Source organism: Perca fluviatilis, chromosome 13, assembly GCF_010015445.1.
Source record: "Perca fluviatilis chromosome 13, GENO_Pfluv_1.0, whole genome shotgun sequence".
Classification (NCBI taxonomy): Eukaryota; Metazoa; Chordata; class Actinopteri; order Perciformes; family Percidae; genus Perca; species Perca fluviatilis.
In genome coordinates, this window is record NC_053124.1 from 3,692,977 (window position 1) to 3,716,491 (window position 23,515).

General features: G+C 41.1%; 1 protein-coding gene across 2 annotated transcripts in view; it reads left to right on the forward strand.

The window, feature by feature from the left end:
* LOC120571299 (retinoic acid receptor beta-like) overlaps positions 1-23,515 on the forward strand; it is a 232,602-nt gene that overhangs the window by 99,432 nt on the left and 109,655 nt on the right. For both annotated transcript variants that reach the window (XM_039820181.1, XM_039820182.1), the window contains exon 2: positions 13,077-13,225. In XM_039820181.1, the coding sequence (XP_039676115.1) occupies positions 13,077-13,225 (149 nt within the window). The remainder of the gene's footprint in view (positions 1-13,076; positions 13,226-23,515) is intronic.

Consider the following 23,515-nt stretch of genomic DNA (forward strand, 5'->3'; position numbering starts at 1 on the left):
AGAGGAGGAGAGGAGCTGGATCCAGCGACTGGGAGTAATATTCCTCCAATCCTCCCAGGCTATGCCCACCGCTACACACCCAAATCACCACAGCTTTCCCCTTAACACAAAGCTCCAGGAAATGCCTCTCTCTCTTCATCCATCTTTTTTGTTGTTGCTCTTTTATAGAAATGGGACGATATGCTTTTGTCCTGATTACATGTTTTTACGATACATGTGTACCAATTCTTTTTTATATTGCGATTTGTATTTATTTTTTGCGATTCTAGAAGTATTGTGATTCGATAGTATTTAGTTTGCGATTTTCTTTTCCTTCTTTAAAGTGATGGTTTGGAGTAATTTCACCCTAGGGTCCTTTGCACCATGACCTCGAGCCAAACACCCCCCCAGAAGCTTTTTTCACCTGGGTCGAACATTGGGAGCGTTAGCGTAGCGTAGCGTTATCAGCTGAATAGCTTAGCGCAGAGGCTAATGGATCCGAAGTGTCTCTTAACATTACCCCACTAATAATGCCCGAAATGATACCAAACGTCTACAGTAGTACAAATAGGTTATGCACTCATAAAACGATGGATTGTAAAATTTGTAAGTATACCAGAAGTTTATGTAAATAACACTTGCCTGCTGGCTTCTGCTCTCTGCTGCTGCTGCTGTTACTACCGGGCAGTAAGAGTGCTTAGGGACATCTACAAATTACAACACGAAGAGATGCAACAAAAATATTTAAATATTTATTAATTTAATGATTAAATAAGGTAATGTCTCCAAACTTACCTCAATTATTACTTGTCTCCTGCTAGTTATACTACAGCACTTACTTTAAAAATAAGTTAAATTATTAAAAATATTTTTGTTGCATCTCTTTTCGGGTGTTGTAATTTGTAGATGTCCCTAAGCACTTGTCTTACAGCAGCAACAACAACAGCAGAGAGCAGAAGCCAGCAGGCAAGTGTTATTTACATAACCTTCTGGTGTACTTACAAACTTTACAATCCATCGTTTTATGAGTGCATAACCTATATATACTAGTGTAGACCTTTGGTATCATTTCGGGCATTATTAGTGGGGTAATGTTTAGAGACACTTCGGATCCATTAGCCTCTGCGCTAAGCTATTCAGCGACTAACGCTACGCTACGCTAACTCTCCCAATGTTAGACCCAGGTGAAAAAAGCTTCTGGGGGGGTGTTTGGCTTGAGGTCATGGTGCAAAGGACCCTAGGGTGAAATTACTCCGAACCATCACTTTAACAAAAACCAAAGTTAAATAATATACTTCAAGAGACAATATATCATGGGATATTTCTAAAAACTAATAGATTTCTAAGAAGAATGCACATCACATGTCAGTTAGTCTGACATTTATTTATTATTTATTTATTTACTTTTTCTGCTTTGGCTGTTTTGCTAGAAACAGATTATACAGTAAAAACATAAAAAAAGCTAGGTGAATTGGTTAAAAAAAAAAAAATAATAAATAAAGAATATTGATTGTGGCAAGAAAACAAATCCATTTTAAAAATCGTCACACACACAATATAATCATGATTTGATTTTTTCCCCCCCACACCACTGTTTTTCTCTCCCTGTTATAGTTTTTTGCAGATCTGTTATCATTTGCCACGTTTAAGCAATCACTGCAATTTATGGTTCTTGCTTTCAATTGATTTCTATTTAAACTAAAATTAAGTGTGCACCTTCTGCCTGCATTATGCGGAATGCGGCATCATTGTGTTAAATTGCCTGTGTGCTGCCTACGACAGACTTTGCTTCGGGTTCTTTGCCATCTGTTGGTGGTGTGGACCATGTGGGGAGAGTTTTACATGTCAATGCTTTTCAGACTGGGGGAACTGGATATAAGCACATAGAGGGCACACAGAGCGGATAGATGATGCTGCAGCTCTGAAGATTATTTCAACATTACCTAAATCAGCTCCCATCCTGCCTCCCACTGCTCATCGTGGGCTGAACCAGTGTCAGTGTTAGGGTTTTTGGCGCCCACTGTATATTTATTGAGGGTTGCTGCCAAGAGCCCAAAGACAATTTACTGGTAATGACCGTTTTCTACTGCATTAGATCTGTGTCTAAAGTCTGAGCAAGCAGTAAAAACATTCTGCACACAGCGTTTTGCACACACATAAATTATAATTATTATTATTATTTTATTTTATTTTTTTAAGAAACCTATGGTGTTTAAACCCTCTGAGGTCTAAGGGTATTTTTACATATATTTTTAAATTTACCTTTTAAGAGAAATGTATATAACTTGATCCCCATGTCTTTCATATCAAAATGTTCAGAACAAACCCAGCTTTATGTAAGGTGAGGCCCAAATTAGTTCTAGAGCAATGTGTAAAGAGATAATTTGGCCCTAAAGCTGAAAAGTTGATTACTTTTTGAAATTTCTCAAATCACTTCAAAATAAACCTACACTCAATTGTTTTGGTGCTTGAAATGAATTAACAAAAGTCTTGGGTTCACAAAAGTAGCTTAATATATGAACAAAATAGTAAATAAATGTCTAAAATAAAAATGTGTAATATTGCTTTTTGAGTGTTGGACTCGCTGGGGTGTCTCTTGTCCTGGTTAATTCCAGCCTCAATTTGGATTAAATACTAGCAACGTCATCCAATCTTGCGCCTAAATCTTAAATATATTCCAGGAATCCTGTCAGTTTTTTCACTTACACTAAATCCAATGTCAAATCATACTTGAATGTTTCCTCACTGTAAAGGTCTTTTAACAGGTATGAATCAGAAAACTATTCACAGGCTCCAAATTGTACAGCAACTAATGACAAGGAATTAGAACAGAGATATTCAACAAGGGGTCCATGAACCCTAGGTGGCCCTCAGAGTTAGTTCAGGGCACATACATTATTTTTTGTAGAGAAATTAACACACAAAGAATAATTCCATTTTGGGCCACTCTGTGATCAATACATTGTTTTGGGTGTTTAGCTTTCACAGTAGCTACATAATACTAATGTCATACCAATTTTGGAAGAAAGCCTGTTTTCCATTACAAGAGGGATCTTATTTTTATAGTTTTGGCTGTTATACTATTGGCAATAGTAGTGTTGCAACTAACAATTACTTTCATTGTTGATTAATGTGTGGATTATTTTCTGGATGAACTGATTAGTAGTTTGGTCTCTAAAATGTCAGAAAATGGTGAAAAATGTGGATCAGTGTTTCCCAAAGCCCAAGATGACGTCCTCAAATGTCTTGCTTTGTCCACAACTCAAAGATATTCAGTTTACGGTCACAGAGGAGAGAAGAAACTAGAACATATTCACATTTCACAAAGCTGCAATCAGAAAATTGTTTACTTGAAAAATGACTCAAACTGGTTAATCAATTTTCAAAATGTTTGCAGATTAATTTAATAGTTGAAAACTAATCGATTCATCTTTGCAGCTCTAGACATTTGTGACTTGGGTCTTTAGCATTACGGATCCAAGATGAACTGACTTTATTCTTCTTCTTTGGCACCAAAACTGTTATTGCAATTTTTCGGTTAGGGCTAACCCTAACCCTTACCCCTAACCCTTTCCAATAATACGATCAAATACGGTGCGCCATATTAGATTAGATAGATTTTATTGATCCCAAATTGGTAAATGTCAGTGCTACAGCAGCAACATATCAGATAGCACACATACAGAATATACAAGAAATAATACACTGGATTGAATATATATATATTATATATATATAGACACACACACACACACACAAACATTCCCCAAAAAATAATTTACTTGTTTTTAATAGAAAATGACTCAAACCAATTAATCTGTCAAAATGTTTGCAGATAGATTTAATAGTTGACATCTAATTGATTCATCAATTAATCTTTGCAGCTGTCGTAACACTGTTCTCCCCACGTTATTTGCTGACATCTTGATATCGCAAAACAAAATTCAGACATGGCCAAAACACGAGCGGTCACACGATCAGACGGGCTAGTCTCTTCCTTTTGGAAAAGGCCAGACCCATTTTGATATGTCCTCACCAGCTCTGCCTGTACACCACTCCATACTGGACCAAGTAGAAAACCCCATAAACTGAAGGATGCATTTGTTGCTAATGAGCTTTTCTTTTTTTGAGAGACTGTGGCACTAGTAATGGCACATCAGATGAATTCACACCAGGGCCTTTATCAGATGCAGACATGAGGAGATTATCACATCATGTCTTTGTGCTATCAGTCAAAACTCATTCTAATCTGAGAGCAAAGTTTTAAAGTTCACACACTTTCATCAGCTGTATGTTTTTTTGACGTTCATCCCTCATACTGACTGGCTAAAAAAGCCAGTATCTGCCAAGTACGTATAGAGCTCTACAGTGAGCTCCCACTTTTTAAATGTTTTTTTTCCCCATTCACTCTCTTTGACAGTTCAGAAAATGTTTATAGAAAGAGTTTTAAAGGGGTGATAGAATGCAAAACCGATTTTACCTTGTCATAGTTGAATAACAGTTTGGTGGGTAAATAAGACATACGTAGAACCTCAAAATCTCATTGACATCCCTTTCCTCTGCAAATCTCACAATTTGAAACTGCCTCTGAAAACAGGCAAATCTCAACAAACCACCGAGTTGACGTCAACTCGGTGGCTCCTCCTTATTTGGCTTTAGTCTCTACCTTTGTCATGCCCCAACATTTACATTTACATCGTTCAAAATCTCATAACTGTTATATGTTGTTCATCTGCTATTTTATCACTAAATTCACTTCTGAGACTTTTTTTATGCAAGAAATCAACTATGTAGAGGTGAAATATGTCAGGTGAGGTCAGCGAGCTTGTTACGCCCACAATCTCTTACCACAGGTTCCAGTTAATCTTACAATGGATATGTGTGTTGAGTTATTTAAACAAACAATTGGGGAAATAAACGCCTCTTGCCCGGGAGTGAGCTGGACAGAGCTCAACAAGTGAGATCTAGCTTGCCTCCTCCTAAGGAGACCCCTCAAATTCACAAAAGTGTTAGGTTTGTCAAGACCTTAAGGTAGCTGTGATATACATGCCGTGACGAAATTCAAACTGTAAATATACGATAGTTATGCCGGCAGCTGGCAGCCAGCGTGCTCCATGGTGCCACGAGCCCAGATAGTCCAGTAACCCAGAAACGGTGACTTTCCCCTGGGTATGGAGTACAGCAGGGGCAGACTGTGTGGAGCTCCTGAAGTCAGACACGTCTTACCAAATTTGATTTCTTGCATAAAAAAAGTCTCAGAAGTGAATTTAATAAAGAAATAGCAGACAAACAATGTATAACGTTGCAGTGTCTGAAATATGACACCTGCTGTCTCTTCTATAATGTGTGTGTGTGTGTATGTGGTTCGCTCAACCAATCAGTGCACAGCTCATCTAAATATTCATGAGCATACCATATTTGGAAGAAAAGCCGTCATTCCAAATAGAGACATTCGGATCCATACACTGTAAAATATTACAGACCCATTTAGTTATGTCCACTTATTTCTTATTTTTAACTGAACAAGCTTATACAAGTTGTCGATTTTGAACTCAACTTTATGAGTTTTTGAAAGTTAAACTTGCATTTATTCGTTGGGTTGATTATTTAAAAAAATTTATGCGTTGATTGAACTTAGGTATGTAAGTTAAGTTATCAACCAATTGCAGTCAAGACTGCAACTGGTTTATTGGCTGGCCAATTCCCATGATGCAAGGCGGTAAATAGAGTTTGCTGAAAAGTTTGCAGTTTGTTCGAAATACAAATGTAACTTTATGAATTCTGTTTATTAAACGTGTGTTTAGAATGTAGTGTTTTGTTGCCTGGTAATTGTCATTGCTGTGCTGGTTTACATTTGTAACCATGAGTTAAGTGACTGTTACGTTTGATAAGAGGTGGAGTATTGCGGTGTTAGATGTTGAGCAGTAATAGGCTTCCTTCAGCCATTAATCTGCGGCGTGTCACTTCACTAGCGGCCATTTTATGTCAAGTGACACAAGATCAGCAGAGAGGCCACTATTTTGCATGGGGGTCCTGGGGTGGCCCTACCCAAGCACCCACGGTATCTCTGCTATAAATGTGGTTATGTTGTTTTAACTTGAAAGTGTGAGTTGAAATAAAGCAGAGAGGTATGTCTGTTATACTAGGCAAGGAAGGTTTCTGGCATTATTAAAGAAAATAAATGATTTGTTTTAACTTAAAGTATGAAGTTAAAGCAAGTAATACAAAGTTAAATCAACTAAAAGAACAACTTTAACAAAACTAGAACACTGTAGTTACATCAACCTCATTAACTTTAATTTCTAAGTTGAAACAAAGGCAGTCTTCAAGTTGAGTGAACTTCGATTTTCAAGGCAGCAGGGGAACTTGCATTTCCAAGTTAAACTAACATGAAATTTATTACAGTGTAAGGGCCAAAAGAATAGCACCTGGGACATTTTCAGCCCAACCAATGTTACATATCCCATTAGGAGACCTTAAGGAACAGTGTGAAATACCCTATATAATCATTCTATCACCCCTTTAAGCCTGGAACCAAGCCAACCAGCTACGAGATGAATCATGACCATAAAACATTTCATTTGGCGCAAAAGAACATTTTAAAAACGGCAAACGATTATTGACCAGATAATAGACGCAAGGTTTGCGGGTGCCTTAAACATTTCCATGGTATCCGTGAGCTTCACCAATTAGAGACGTCGCTATTACACTAAGAAATATGGGTCGTGTAGTACTTCTGCATGACATTGCTTTTCCTAAAACAAGGTAGATTTCATACGGACTTGTGGCTTCTACAGGAACATAAACCACTGTTTCTGGTGGTCAGTCTATCTTGGATGTTTTAGGCCAAAGATCTTTAACAGGGATTGTTAATTTTGTGATTTTTTTTTCAATAATTAAAATGTCTGTTTAATGGTGTTACTCGCGCTACTAGCGTACCAGCCGGTGTAGAGCTATAGGCACCAACAATGTTTCTTTCCGTCCCCATATGGCGCCTATTCGTGTCTTTGCATTGACTTTGTATATAATTGCGCCGCCGAATTTGCGTGAAACGCATTTGGTGGGAACACGCCATAAGGATTCGCTGTGCCACATGGATGTTTAACATGAAACATGATTTATAACATCATGTCAACAATTATTATTTTTATAGCTTATTGTTTGTCTGCTATACATACCTTTTTATTCGCTACAAATGTATGCATAAAGGCTTTAGGCTGCCATACACATTATTGTAGGCCCAGTTTAGTATGCAACTTCATTTCATACAATATATGTAGTAGGTGGTCCCTGCTCTGTCTCTCTCAGTTAAAGGGGTCCTTGGCTTAAAAAACATGCAATACCCCTGGTTTAGACATTATGGCTAATAATCAAAATCCTTATGCAGAAAATGAATGGGATTTTAACTTCTGGAACCTAACTGTTGAGCTCTATTTGGGTGTGCTCCGGGTGTCAGCAGGCTCAGTCCCAGTGGACGGGCCAATCAGAGGAGCTGTTTTCTCTTGTCTTTCCCGTCATTCTGCCTGCAGCCTCCAGCAGGGAGTGTGTGCTTTCCTGTTCGACCCCTGGCGGCAAGTTCAGCCAGAGGCTAAGAGTTCAGCAGGCACACATTTTTCTCTGCCTGCTCTTAAGCCAGGCTCGCCATTTGTGCTTGTCTATCACCAGCCTTTATTTCTCAAATGGGGCTTTCTGTATATGTTAACATGCGGGGAAGTCGACTCAAAGTTCAATCACGCAGAAAATGGAAAAAGGCTCTCCTGCACATGATAGGACCTATACGGCAGCATACAGGTACCCATTGGCCACCCCCTCCTCACACACACACACACACACACACACACACACACACACACACACACACACACGTAATGAATCCACGTTTATGCGTCCCATCTGTCTGCAGGTGGTCACACTGCATCCCAGACGCAGCCATGAGTTTCTAATAGGCACCAGGGCTGAATTGTTGCCTCTCCTCAGTGTGGGACTACCCAGCCATGACAAATGCTCCAAAGGCATATCAGTAACAAAAGTATTTTTTCTCTCGATGTATGTTAAAGTGCGCTGCACCTCCTGGGGAAGAAGGCTAATATGCATTGTTTTTGTGCTCCAGTAGGCATACATCCTCATCTCAGGTGGACACCATGTTTGATATAGGCAGGGATGTTACTGTGTGCGTGCGTGCGTGCATAAAATGAAACACTTCTTTTATCAAAGCAACCATACACGCACACAATGAATTAGGAGATCAGAGAGCACATGTCAACCAATGTGAATTATGTTGAGGATATATTGCTCTTGTATCAATATTTAGGTTACAGCTAAATTATATATTTATGTAATATTTCAGAACAAACAAACAAAAACATGGTCACTTATGGATCCAAAATATCAAGATGTCGACGGCCAAAATGCAAACTCAAAACGGCAATCCACATACATACAGTTCATGGTTGCAACTTCTTCAGTGTTAGGATCTAAGGCTTGTCTCCTCTTTTGCATTATTATGAATTGACTCTTTGGCTTTTGGTCCTTCAACAGGGACACCAACATCCAAGGACAGGTACACTGTCATCTCTTAAACAGTGTGCCTATAAATAGTGTATGGATGGAACATACTCAAAAGCGCACAGCATGGAATTAGGGCATAGCTATAGAGTTTGTCAGACTTGCTGCTGCATTTTACACTGACTCAAAGCAGGAGATTGTTTCCCATGCTCAGAAGAAACAGAATCTCAATTATTGACCTTAGAAAAAATTATACTTCAAACTAGGGCTAGGTATTGAACCCAGGGCCCCAGGAAGTGCGCCTGGCAAATTGAACAGTGTCCAAACAGTGGAATTACATCTTCCGGGTCTATCACATGATGCCCTCTGGCCCAAAAAGACTTTTTCCCATAGACTTTAGAGACGTCTGTTAATCGGTGCATAAGTGTTTTTGCGCGTCGAAATCCCAAAAACCCTCATTTTACTATCAGAACTTGATCCAGTCAGTCAGATAACATTTGGAAAGTCTAGGAGGGCCACACGATTATATAATCTAATCCCTATTTAAGTGAAGGAGTGCTAAATCGTAAGTAGCCGACTCGGTCAGCGGAGGGCTCTAGTGCGCCTGCTGGTGCACTAGAATACCCAGTGTGCCAAACATCTGGGTAATTTTTTGCTCCATGATGGCTTCATGCGCCACTGAGCGACTCTCATAGGAATGAACAGGGCTCCGCCTCCAACGCTGTATTCAATTCTTATAATACATCCATGATTGAACCTCAGTACCTTTTTGGTACATCTTTGGTTAGCTAGCTAGCTGTGGTTCTCTTTGATAAGCAAAGGCAACTAGACTTGCTAGAAATTCTTGAAGATGTGTGATGTTGCCTCGCATCCAAAAGGATTCTTCACAGAGAGTGGAAGGTGAGATGTGAGGCGTCATCCTTGAAAAGTACCTCCGTTGATCCAGACTATGGTTATATGAACACATTAAGGAAAAACATGTTTTTATTCCTGAAAGTTAGGTTTAAAAAAAAGTTATGTTTTGGTATCAGTACTGAAACTCCAGCCCAATTTATTTGCACTTGTACTCTCTTAGTTATATGCTTGCATAAACACAAAATGCCATAGCATCTATTTCCCCCCCTCTCTCCCCTATCAGATGGCTTTGTGTGTCAGACCTCTGGCTTGCCTCCAGTTTTGTGTCTCACCATACATCTGCTTTATGTGCAAGCTGCTTCGGACTGCTCTCTGCCAACAACACAGGGAAACCATTTGGAGCAATGAGATGACCTGACTTCAATGAAAGTCTGTTTGTCCTCATCATTGAATCCAGGTCACACTGGAGTTGTTTGAAGAATGGAGAAGTAACATGGCTGACTTTCCTAACTGACGTTGTTTACTTTCCAATCATGAATACCACTTGAAATTCAGACCAGCAAACTTTTCCAAATCCTAACGCAGCACCATTATGTCAGCTTTATGGAAGTCTACTTAAAGATTCTGATGAACTTTTAAGCAGTCAATTCACGTTTCATAACGAGTCACAGAGACTTCTCCTTACTGCTTAAACTGCTCCTCAAACCCAGATAAGAGCAAGAATCGATAGATTTATGAATCATCTCATTCTAATTAACCTTGGTGATCATCTTACTTTCTCATCCCTTATTACAGATGTAACATTCATCCTCACGTTCAGCACTGTATGTGCCGCAGACTTGTTAAGTCTTCCCTCGAGCCACTGAAGTTGCCGAATGCAAAACTGCTAATTCGGCGTACGCAAAAAGTCACACAGGGTGAATGTAGCAGAAGATTAGATTAAATCGCCAGGGAATTCCATGCAAGGACGAGGGTCCAGTAATTATAAGAGCTTGTCCCTTACCATCAGTAATTGAGTTTACTCTGATGAAGTACGGAAGAAAGTAATCTAATCAGTAGAGATGCTGGAGAGACTGTTCTTCATTTTGTCTGCAGCGGTTTGGTCTTTGCATGGATTCAAAGTCTGGTACATTTTTACTTCTAGGTGCTAAGTGTGTTATGATTGCACTATTGTGAAGTACTGTTTGTGCTTTTGTAATGCAAATTAGGAGCACATCTCCCAAAAACAACATTGCTTAATGTTTCCTGATTTGTCCAATTTTATCCATAGACTGTATATAAAGATGGATGGTGCGTCTCCACTTCCTCCCACTGTACAAAAGTGAAGCCAAAATATCCCGGATTCAGGCGCTGCCATCCCGCCCATACACCCGTCGAGCCAATCACTAGTCAATCACACCTGTCAATCATGATGTTTCACACAGTTTTAATAGCATCAAATAACTAATAAAAGACATACTGATCAGAAAAATGTACACTTGACCAATCAGCGTGATCAGAACTACCTAAAATGACAAACCATTTTTGGGAAAAATGTATTTGACCTGTTCTTTAAGTCTTTAGTTTGGTACGTGTCCAATCCGCTAACATGGAGGGGGCAGAGCTTATGACCTATACTGCAGCCAGCCACCAGGGTGCGATCCAGCTATTTTGGCTTCACTTACAGTGTTTGCATCAGCCCCTGGTTTTAACTAATGCAGCACCCTCTTCCTGTTCCATGCTGTAAAATGGTCCATCAGATTTACAGCCAGATCTGACCTAGTGGTAAACATTTCAAACTGTACTTGGGTATGCAATAACCTTTAGGCAGATTGTAGAGACCCACATAATTTCAAGTAATAATCTCAAAGTGTCGAACTGTTACTGTGACAACAGTAATTGAGCCTATGGCCCACTGATGAAAGCCCTTGCCTTCCTGAAAAATAAATAAATAAATAAATTCACAAGCGGCGCACAGTTAGTGACGGGTCTTCCATCGCCAACAATGATTAGTCCGCCAGAGAGGGTAGGCAGAGCTAACGCAACAGAGTCGCTCTTCTACTCACTTGTGTGTGAAGCGGCGTACTGTTTGAATCCTTGGAAAAGGGGATCCAAAAACACAGATTATAACTCTAGCTAACTACGCAGTCCTACCACAGGTTTCATCCTATTCCACTGATGGGCAGGTGGTCGCGGTAACACACGAATGAGCAATGTGCCAACAAAGACAGTGAAGAAGATCACTGCACAAGCTTTTCTAATGACTTTGAAAATGTTTTGTAAGTAAGGAAATGCACACATTTGTTAGATCTCAAGGATACACATTGTGTTTTTAGTGAAAAATTTTAACTTTTGTTCATTTACAAGAACACCTCACATGGCACATTTAAGCCCCCCTTGTGGCACTATGAGGCTGTACAGTGGTGCTTTGAGCTAAATGCTAACATCAGCATGCTAACATGCGCTCAATGGCAAAATGTGATGCGCTCAATTACCTTTAAATGCTGATGTTTAGCATGTTCATGGTCACCATGTTAGTTTAGCATCTTAGTAGCATAGAGGGTTGAATGTCATTAGTTTTGCAGGTATTTGGTCATAAACCACAGTGTTGGACAAAGTTAAATTGTACCCTGATGACATCAAATCATTTCAGGGGATCACTGATGCAATTGTAATGGATCCTGAGGATTTCCCCTTGCTCCAAAGTGGTGGACCTAGCAACTGACTGACTGCGCGACTTTGTGCATTTTCACACCTATAGTTTGTTTGCTTTGGTCTGAATCAGTTGATGAGTTTGTAAACTTGGAGCGATTTCCCCTTGGTTTGGTTGGGTTTCACACCTGGGAAAATCCAAGCGTAGCAACAACATGTGTCAATACATATCACACAAGAACGTTCACTCCTCTTATTGGTCTGATGTATCTGGGGCGGAAGCAAGAAAGTAAATACAGGAAGAAGGTCCTGTGTTCCGGACTACAGAATATTTCTCTCAACTCCGTGGTTAAACCAGCTCATTTCATTAAAATAATCAGACATTGTTTTGTGAGCAACATTGCTACATCTGGTCTGGTCACCGAGAGTTCGCTCTGCTCTGCTGGCGTCTGTCTCCAACTATAGCAGCAACTGGTTTGACCACGGAGATGCGAGTACAGGGCGAACTTGACCGCAGTCTATTTCTCTGAGAGAAACACTGTAAGTTGCTACATTTTGCATGTTCTGCTGCATCGCAGATTGCTAAACATACCTGACTACAAGAGACATTCAGCTCAGACTTGCAGGGTATATAGTTGGTTCGAGGTCGGATCACGTTCTCACCACAAATGAACCGCTCCAGAGTTTGTTTAATAGCGTACCAAGACCCCGTCTTCAAGCTGGTCTCTGTACACTTGTTTGTTCCGCTTTTGGTGCGCACCTGAGTGCGATTGCCACATTCTCACCTGCCCAAATGAACCGCACCAGTGGGGCAAACAAACTCTAGTGCGATTCAACTGAACTAAACGAGGCAGGTCTGAAAGTGCCCTTACTGACCATTACCATTACCACTAGTACTGAAACTGCTAGAATGGCTAAACTCAACCTCCTGATACCGAAGGAGGGTTTTCTGGGGCTTTAAAATTTTTAGGAACACATTTTTTGTATATATTTAAAATGTGTTTTTTTATATTACCAGTGTCTATTACCATGTCTAAATGCATCAGTCAGTCATTAGAAACCAAGTCTGTTCATCTTCTTTCTTTTCTTGTTTGCATTTCCTGCAGCCATTGAAACACAGAGCACTAGTTCTGAAGAGCTGGTCCCCAGCCCGCCGTCCCCGCCGGCCCCTCCTAGAATCTACAAGCCCTGTTTCGTCTGCCAGGACAAGTCCTCTGGTTACCACTATGGTGTCAGTGCTTGTGAGGGCTGCAAGGTAGGACTCCCGTACCTCCTCAGACTGTAACACTGTGTTTTCTCTCTGTGGCGCTGACGAAAAGGGCATTTTCAACCTGAGTAATTATTAGACACTGAGGTGAGAGTATAGAGGCTGACCTTTATTTTCAAGGTTTCTTCATACTTACTGATACCAAATTGAGAAACTGATCTGATCATCAAGATTTTACGCAGTCTGAATTATATGTTGACCTATTTTTATTTTTTTCTGGAGGCCTTTTGTGAAGTACATTTCTGACCATTGAAGGAAATCCTTGCTTTGTAATACTTTTGTTATTGCATTTCAGAAAATGGTTTATTGTCAAGTATGTTTTCAGATACAAGGAATTGCATGTGTCACACCACCTCCTTATACAAAGGCCGATGAAGTGTTTCGGCGCCTGAAACTTTGGTGTTTATTTACAAAAAAAAAACTGACAAAGTGCACAAAATCCTGGAAATACCCAAAAACTCAATTAAACTGCCGCAAAATAACAGATAAACCAGCAACCTCACAGAAAGCTGCCAAGTCTTTTCTCCCTTTCCCTTCTTCTGAAGGCACTTTTAACTTCTCAGCCTCAGCTAATTGGACCCTACCACCTGCACCGGTGATTAAAGGGGGAGATGAACTGAAAGAGAACCTCAACACTCTGTATCAGAAAATACCATTACATTTAGATAGAAGAGGTACTGCTGACATTACTATTTATACATATATGTGCACTCACAACAATAGGCACCCCAAATATTATAAAAAACGTCTTTCACTGCAGAACTATCTTACCCATTGTTGTACAACTTAGCAGTTCCCAGCCCCTCCCTGCTGAGAGGACCTAATCAGACACACCTCCTTGATTAAGCTGGTGAGCAGCTGATCTACCCCCTACATCACAGGCAGAACCATAGCAAAAACACTATGAACCCATAAACCCACTAAACAGGCCTATGTTAAATGATAAAGTAGCAACTTAACTAAAACATTAAACTAAAACATTACGCTGAATTAATTTTAGGAACAGAGGCTAGTACAAAGGGAGAAAGGCAGCCTTTTCACAATGTGTATAAATGGAACCTATTTCATTAAAATAATTTCTCACTCACTGTAACTTTTATTCTTGTTGTTGTATATTATTCTATTTAAGCCTGTTTGATTTTCATGGCCATTTTTAATTGCTGTTCAATGTTTTATGTAAAGCACTTTGAATTGCCATGTTGCTGAAATGTGCTATAAAAATAAAGTTGCCTTGCCTCACAACCTCCAGTCTGAGCTCAGGTTTTGGCATTTTGGAATCGGTCCTCAATAGTACTGACGTAATTCGGTTGGTACCCAAAATATTACAGAATTCTGGACCCAACCCTAGTCAGGACCCCTGGGCGTCACTTTGTACGCTTTGGGTTCCCCTTTGGCATCATATTCCAATGTGCTTGGTCAGGACACCTTGGTGCCACTTTTTGATGCTCTGGGTGAGACCCAAAGCGACGTTTGATTTGAGTTATCTATCTATATCAAAATGCGACAGTGTGTGTGGACACAGAAGAGGAGCCTCCGTGCTTTAGTAAAGAGTCAGTTCACCCAATTTACAAAAGAAACATATTTTCCTACATACCTGTAGGGGTAATTAGCCATGTGGATATGTTTGGTTTTTATTTACGATGGCTTTTGAAAGCTTTGAGCAACACAACTCTGACTCTTTGCCTCAGTTGTATTGTTTTAGCTGCAGAACAAATTATACAAATAATAGCAAAGTCAAACTTCAGTAACTGCGGGGCTAAAGAACAAAGAGGGTGACAAAATGTGTTTTTTTGTAATTTGGGTTAACTGTTCCTTTAAGACATGACAGTTCGTCCTCTCAGTCTCAGTCTGCTATTCTCAAATGTTCTACTTTTAGAAATTCCTTCCAACATCTGCTCTGCCAGCACTTGTCTGTCTTCTCCCACTTACAGTACAGCAGCTGTTGCTAGGCAACAGCTCACGCCCACATGCACATAGACACATAAACAATACTTAGTAGGCTAATCAGTGAATAGGCTGCTGTACCTTTAAAAGCTCAACGTTTTCTTTGTAAAACAGCAGAGCATTTAAAAATTTAAACTTTACATTACTTAGTGAGAACAGTAATGGATTACAGTAATACTCCCTGGAGAAGTGCACATGTATTCCTTGCAGACAGCCTGTATGATTTCTTCCCAGGCGATGCTGTTTTCTCTCATGCAGTGGCGGAAGAAGTATTCAGATCCTTTACTTCAAAAAAATTACTAATACCACACTGTAAAAAATACTCTGTTACACATAAAAGTTCTGCATTGAAAATGTTACTTTAGTAAAAATGTGGAAGTATCATAAGGGAAATTAAAGTATTAAAAGTAAAAGTACTCAATTCAGAAAAATCCTCACATTTTAGAAACTGGAAACGATCCAAACTGTTCTGTGAATCAACAAGTGTTTAATGGTCTAATCATTTCAGCTGTACTTGTAGGCCTTTATATTGTTGGGTAGTTTAATTTATAATCAAAGATGGCATTTCTATAAACTACATGTGTTTTGTGTGCAAAAAGCTTAATGTGTAAAGCAACTAGTAACTACAGCTGTCAGATGAATGTAGTGGAGTAAAAAGTACAATATTTCTCTCTGAAATGTAGTGGAGTAGAAGTAGAAAGTGGCATGAAAAGAAAAGACTCAAGTAAAGTACACGTACCTCAACATTTGTACTTGTGTACAGTACTTGAGTAAATGTACTCAGTTACATTCCATCATGGCTCCCATGCAGCCAGACTGCGCTGTCATGTCCTCTCCCCTCCCAGCCGCTGTAATTGAAGCAGTGGTATGTCAGGAATCCTTTGGAGCTTTTGGCCCAGAGGGAGGTGGTGATCAGCTCACTCACTAGGCTCCGGGTCAAACTAAGTTCTCGGCGAGCTCCCATGATGCTTATGTGCCAATATAAGCCTTATCTTAAAGGTCGGTCGTGACCTTTGACCTCACTGCTCTAGCATCCATTTAAAGCTATAGCGTGCGAGTATTTCATATTAATGAACGTCTGTTACATTCAAGCCACTGCCAAATGAGCTGACACACAGCTAGTCTATTTCCACAACGTTCCACTTCTGGGATTGCTCTGGTGCCGCTGGAAATACCGCCAGATGTCCCTCTTTTCGGCCGGATGTCCGTTAACTTCCTCTTTCTTTGTGTTGGGATTCTAAACTGCGGTGGATTTATGAGGACTATGGTTAACTGCTCCTCAGATCTCTGCATCGTGAATCCAGACAGCTAGCTGGACTATCTGTCCAATCTGAGTTTTCTGTTGAACGACTAAAACAACTTTTGAACATACACATGTTCCTTCCCAAGGCCATTTTGCAGAGGCGCCATTTCTCCATCTGGCGCTTAGCGCCGGCCATGACGATTGTGAGTGGTTTAAAGGAGTGATAGAATGATGATATAGCGTATTTCACACTGTTCCTTAAGGTCTCCTAATAGGGTATGTAACATTGGTTGGGCTGAAAATTGCCCGAATGCTATTTTATGGGCCCATAACTACCCTGTTAATATGGCCCTATTTGTAACAAGAGCTTTTCTTCCAAATATGGTATGAAGATAAATATTTAGATGAGCTGTGCGCTGATTGGTTTGAGCAAACCACATAGAAACACATTGGAGACGAGAAAGCAGATCTCATATTTCAGACACTGCAATGTTTCGCTACTAAATTCACTTCTGAGACTTTTTATGCGAGAAATCAACTATATAAAGCTGAAATATGGGCCGTTTTATGAAGATTTATGGCTAATTGCAAATCGGGTAAGACGTGTCGGATTTCAGGAGGTCCACACAGTCTGATGAGACAGGTTAGCTACTGGACAACCGGGGCTCGGGGCTCCGCGGAGCTGTCTGGCTGCCGGCATAACTATAATATATTTACAGTTTGAATTTCATCACGCCACTTATAACAGCTACCCTAAGGTCATATAAAGCTAATGCTTGTGTCAGATTTAAATGTAATGCATTTTTGTGAATAGGAGGGGTTTCGTTAGCTGCTACTGTCCATTCAATCCTATGTGTAGCTAAAGATCGAGGCTAGCTAGCTAGCTACACTTTCGGCATAACTATAATATATTTACAGTTTGAATTTCGTAACGCCACTTATAGAACAGCTACCCTAAGGTCTTACAAAGCTAAAGCTTGTGCCCAATTTCAATGTAATGCATTTTTGTGAATAGGAGGGGTTTCGTTAGCTGCTAGTGTCCATTCAATCCTATTGGTGGCTAAAGATCGAGGCTAGCTAGCTAGCTACACTTTCGGCATAACTATAATATATTTACAGTTTGAATTTCGTCAAGTCACTTATATAACATCTACCCTAAGGTCTTACAAAGCTAATGCTTGTGTCCGATTTCAATTGCAATTTGCAATGCAAAATGCATTTTTTGTCAATTTGAGGGGATTCGTTAGCTGCTGGTGTCCCTTCAATCCTATGGTTAAAGATCGCAGCTAGCTGCAGGCCATGGCATTTAGTAGTCCAGTAACCCAGAAACGGTGACTTTGCGCGGGTATGGAGCGCCGCGGGCTTCTGGTCGTGACAGAGATCCATTTAGCTCACAGTGAGCCGGGATCTATGAATGAGGACACGCCGGATGGCGAGGCAGCACCGGCCGCTGTCATGTTAGCCTGCTGAGCTCCTGCTGAACTGCGACACACAGCCGGACAAAATTTGCAATTAGCCCTCAACTTTCGTAAAACGGCCCATATTTGACGTCTTCCTAGTTGATTTCTCACATAAAAAATTCTCAGAAGTGAATTTAGTAATTAAATAGCGGACCTCTGGAGATCTGCATGACCTAGCTAGATTCAGAAGACTAAGCTGACCTCAGGTCAGTGGTGTAGCCTATGCAAATGTTGGGGCGTGACAGAGACTAGGAGTTGAGAAGTTGACGTCAACTTTTAGCTTTGTTGAGATTCGCCCATTTTCAGCAGCAGTTTCAAATTGTGAGATTTGCAGAGGAAAGGGGTGTCAATGGGATTTTGAGGTTCTATGTACAGTGGGGCAAAAAAGTATTTAGTCAGCCACCAATTGTGCAAGTTCTCCCACTATATATATCAGAGAGGCCTGTAATTTTCATCATAGGTACACTTCAACTATGAGAAACAAAATGAGAAAAAAAATCCAGAAAATCACATTGTAGGATTTTTAATGAATTAATTGGTAGATTCCTCAGTAAAATAAGTATTTGGTCACCTACAAACAAGCAAGTTTTCTGGCTCTCACAGACCTGTAACTTCTTCTTTAAAAGGCTCATCTGTCCTCCACTCGTTATCTGTATTAATGGCACCTGTTTGAACTTGTTATCAGTATAAAAGACACCTGTCCACAACCTCAAACAGTCACACTCCAAACTCCACAATGGCCAAGACCAAAGAGCTGTCAAAGGACACCAGAAACAAAATTGTAGACCTGCACCAGGCTGGGAAGACTGAATCTGCAATAGGTATGCAGCTTGGTGTGAAGAAATCAACTGTGGGAGCAATTATTAGGAAATAGAAGACATACAAGACCACTGATAATCTCCCTTGATCTGGGGCTTCACGCAGGATCTCACCCCGTGGGGTCAAAATGATCACAAGAACGGTGAGCAAAACTCCCAGAACCACACGCGGGGACCTAGTGAATGACCTGCAGAGAGCTGGGACCGAAGTAACAAAGGCTACCATCAGTAACACACTACCCCGCCAGGGAATCAAATCCTGCAGTGCCAGACATTTCAATTCAATTCAATTTTATTTATAGTATCAAATCATAACACGAGTTATCTCGAGACACTTTACAGATAGAGTAGGTTGAGACCATACTCTATAATTTACAAAGCCCCAACAATTGCAGTAATTCCCTCAAGAGCAAGCAGTGCGACCAGTGCGACAGTGGCGAGGAAAAACTCCCTCTTGGGAAGAAACCTCGGACAGACCCAGGCTCTTGGTAGGCGGTGTCTGACGGTGCCGGTTGGGGATGCGATGAACACTGGCGATAATAGTCACATTAATAATGGAACAGTGACTTCAAATGGTAGTCGTAGTAGTTCATGTCATATCAGGGCGCTGCAGGGCGTTACAGGATGTAGCGTGGCCTAGCAGAGCATAGATGGATGTAGCAGGAAGCAGCAGGGTTTAGCAGGACGCAGGATGACATTGCAGGGCACCGCTGAGCTCAGCAGGGAGTGCAGCAGGACCACGGCGACCGCTGCAACCAGGATCTTGGTGCCAACGTTCTCCAAGGAAATACGCTGGGGGAAAAAACAGAAGGACTCCGGGGAGTAAACTCCCCAGAAGCTAGGATTAATAACAAGCATTTCTGGAACGGGATGCACACAAATGGTAATAGAAAGGGAGAGGAGAGAGCAGCTCAGTGTGTCAAAAGGAAGTCCCCGAAGCCCCCAGTCTAGGACTATAACAGCGTAACTAAGAGAGACAGGTCATAAGGAGAGGTGGCCTGTTCGGGCTTGAAACTCTCCCCTGCCGGATCGGGCTGTGCTGGCCTGCCTCCCTCTACTTTTGTTATATATTATTAATCTAACAATTATGAAGAGAAGCAGGTGGGCCAGTTAGATGGACACTGCAACTCCTCACTCCCTAGCTATAAGCTTTATCAAATAGGAGAGTTTTAAGTTCATTCTTGAATGTGGTGACAGTTTCAGAATCAGAATCAGAAAAGCTTTATTGCCAAGTACCTTTTTTACACATACAAGGAATTTGTTTTGGTGTCATAGGTGCATGTCACACATTATCTAAAATAAGTTAAACAAACAGGTTAACAGAACAGACAATATAAGTATAAATATGTGTATATATACACACACAGGATGTAATAAAATAAGAGTAACAATTAAGATAAAAAGAGCAGATTAAGTCCAGTGGCATGTAGAGCCAGAGGTGGGTGTGGAGAGAGTCAGGGTGGTTTCCGGGCCTTGTTAATAAGGCTACTGGCGGAGGGGAAAAAGCTGTCCTTGTAACGTGAGGTTTGGGTCCTGATGGACCTCAGCCTCCTGCCAGAGTGGAGTGGCTCAAAGAGTTTGTGTCCGGGGTGGGAGGGGTCAGCCACAATCTTTCCAGCACGCTTCAGAGTCCTGGTGGCGTAAAGGTCCTGGAGTGGCGGGAGATTCTGCCCCCCGAACCCAGATTGGGAGCTGGTTCCATAGGAGAGGAGCCTGATAACTAAAGGCTCTGGCTCCCATTCTACTTTTAGAGACTCTAGGTACCACAAGTAACTCTGCATTCTGGGAGCGTAGTGCTCTAGTGGGACAATAAGTTATTAGGAGCTCTTCTAGATATGATGGTGCTTGACCATTTAGAGCTTTGTAGGTCAGGGGAAGGATTTTAAATTCAATCCTGGATTTTACAGGAAGCCAATGCAGAGAAGCTAATACAGGAGAAATATGATCTCTTTTCTTAGTTCTTGTGAGAACACGTGCTGCAGCATTCTGGATCAGCTGGAAAGTCTTAAGGGACTTATTTGAGCAACCTGACAGTAGGGAATTACAATAGTCCAGCCTGGAAGTAACGAATGCATGGACTAGTTTTTCAGCATCGTTTTGAGACAGGATATTCCTAATTTTGGCAATGTTACGAAGATGGAAAAAGGCTGTTCTTGAGGTTTGTTTTAGATGGGCGTTAAAGGATATATCCTGATCAAAAATAACCCCTAGATTTCTGACAGTAGTGCTGGAGGCCAGGGTAATACCATCTAGAGTAGCTAAGTCTTTAGATAATAAGATTCGGAGGTGTTTAGGGCCCAGCACAATAACTTCAGTTTTGTTAGACTTTAACATCAGAAAATTATAGGTCATCCAGGATTTTATATCTTTAATGCACGCTTGAAGTTTAGCTAGCTGATTGGTTTTGTCGGATTTGATTGACAAGCATAATTGGGTGTCATCCGCATAATAGTGAAAGTTAATTGAGTGTTTCCTAATAATATTACCAAGAGGAAGCATATATAAGGAGAATAGAATTGGTCCAAGCACTGAGCCTTGTGGAACGCCATGGCTAACTTTAGCGTACTTGGAGGATTTATCGTTAAAGGGATACTTCACCGATTTAGCATTCAGCTTTGTATCAGTAGAAACCCGATAGTATTTCTGAATGACCGTGCCTCCCTCCCTCATGTCCCCCTGAGACGAGAGATTTCTGCATTTGGGGCCTGGAAAAAATCTTCCGATGACGTAAAATGACGATTTTTGCGTCATTGGAAGATTTTTGGGCCAGAGGCAAAGGACTACAGCCAGTAGTAGGATCTACTTCCGTATGTTTTTCAACACGCCCACAGGGGTTGGACTGCCGAGTCTGGCCGAGGTATTCAGATAAACGACTGTCAGCCATCTTGAACCTTCGCTAAACAGGCTTTTCGGTTTTCAGCAGAAAACATTTACAACAATTATCTGCATTCAAACTACCGGACGGTGTGTACCACTGGGATACATCGGTACAGATCGGAGAATATGGAGGAAACGTTATTACAGACGCAATACCGGCACACTACGTGAGCTTCGCCTTGCACGGAGACCAGCGGTGTCGCTCAATGCCGCTAGCCGGCTAGGGGACATCCTCATCGGCTAGGTGGAAAGCTAACGCTAGCTGTCCACCTGTCCCAGCCATCCTGCTTGCAAGTGTCTGCTCATTAAACAACAAGCTGGACTACATCCTCCTTCAACGAAACTCCCAACGTGAGTTCAGTGACTGCTGTGTTTTTGTTGTTGTGGAAACATGCCTGAACAACAGTGTACCGGAACCGGGACTATCCAGCTACCAGGCTGCTCTCGCCGGCCCGTGGAGGTGGACTGGTGTAGAAATAAAATCCAACTAGCTACTGCTAACTGCTGATGGAGCTTGTGACTGTTAAATGCCGACCATTCGACATTCCACGCTAATTCACGCCTGTGTTTATACTCCGTGTTTAGCTACACCAATGCTAGTATGCGTTAGCTGAACTTTACGGATCCTGCTTGCAAGTGTCCGCTCATTTAGACCACAAACTGGACTACATCCAACTTCAACGACACTCCCAACGTGAGTTCAGAGACTTTGTGTTTTTGTTGTGGAAACATGCCTGAATAGTGTACCGGACTGTCCAGCTACCAGGCCTGCTAGCCCTCCGAGCTAGAGATGCTCTGTCGCCGGGTAAAAGAGGTGGGCTGTGTTAACACCGAGTGGTGCAGAAATGTGGTGATTTGTATCCATTTAACTGCTAACTGCTGGTGGAGTTTGTGACTGTTAAATGCCGACCATTCTACATTACACACTAATTCACGGCTGTGTTTATGCTCGGTGTTTACAGCCCACCAAGCGCTAATGCTAGTATGCGTTAGCTGAACTTTCACGGAGCCTATAAAGTGTGTGTACTAAATGTAGCCTGTTTCGTATGTTCGTTTTTATATAATTTCGTTTTTATATATGTTAAATGTGTAACACCACTTGAGTCACGATGAAACGTTGTTTCGTGTATATGGTTGAAATGACAATAAAACACGCTTGAGTTGAGTTGAATGCCTCTGTCGGTCTGTCAAGCGGTAGGCGTGGCTTGGGAGTGGACTCAAAGCAACAAAGCAGGTTCATTCTGGGATTTGGTGTTTTTCATCCATATAAGATCAAAACACATTTTCTGGCTTTTCTCGGCCTAGAAGGCACCAATTTCAATTTTTTTTTCACATTTCTACTACATAAGTGACCCAATTTAAAGATATATTCAGCTTTCCAGCGGTGAAATATTCCTTTAACATTAACAAATTGAGATCGATCAGAGAAATAGGACTTAAACCAGCTTAGAGCGATTCCTTTAACGCCAACTAAGTGTTCCAATCTCTGTGACAGGATTGTATGGTCAATAGTGTCAAATGCAGCACTAAGATCTAGTAGAACAAGACAAATTCCTTTGTCTGCAGCAGTTAGAAGGTCATTAGTCATTTTCACCAGTGCCGTGTCTGTGCTTTCTAAATCCTGATTGAAAGTCATCAAATAAACTATTGCTATGTAGAAAATCACATAACTGATTAGCAACTACCATCTCAAGGATCTTGGATTAAAAGGGAACGTTAGATATAGGTCTATAGTTTGGTAAGACCTCAGGATCGAGGGTGGGTTTTGGGCTTAAGCAGGGGGACATGTCCAGGCCCGTCTGAAGTTTGCTAGAGAGCATTTGGATGATCCAGAAGAGGATTTTGGAGAATTTCATATGGTCAGATGAAACCAAATTAGAACTTTTTGGTAAAAACTCAACTTGTCTTGTTTGCAGGAGAAATAATGCTGAGTTGC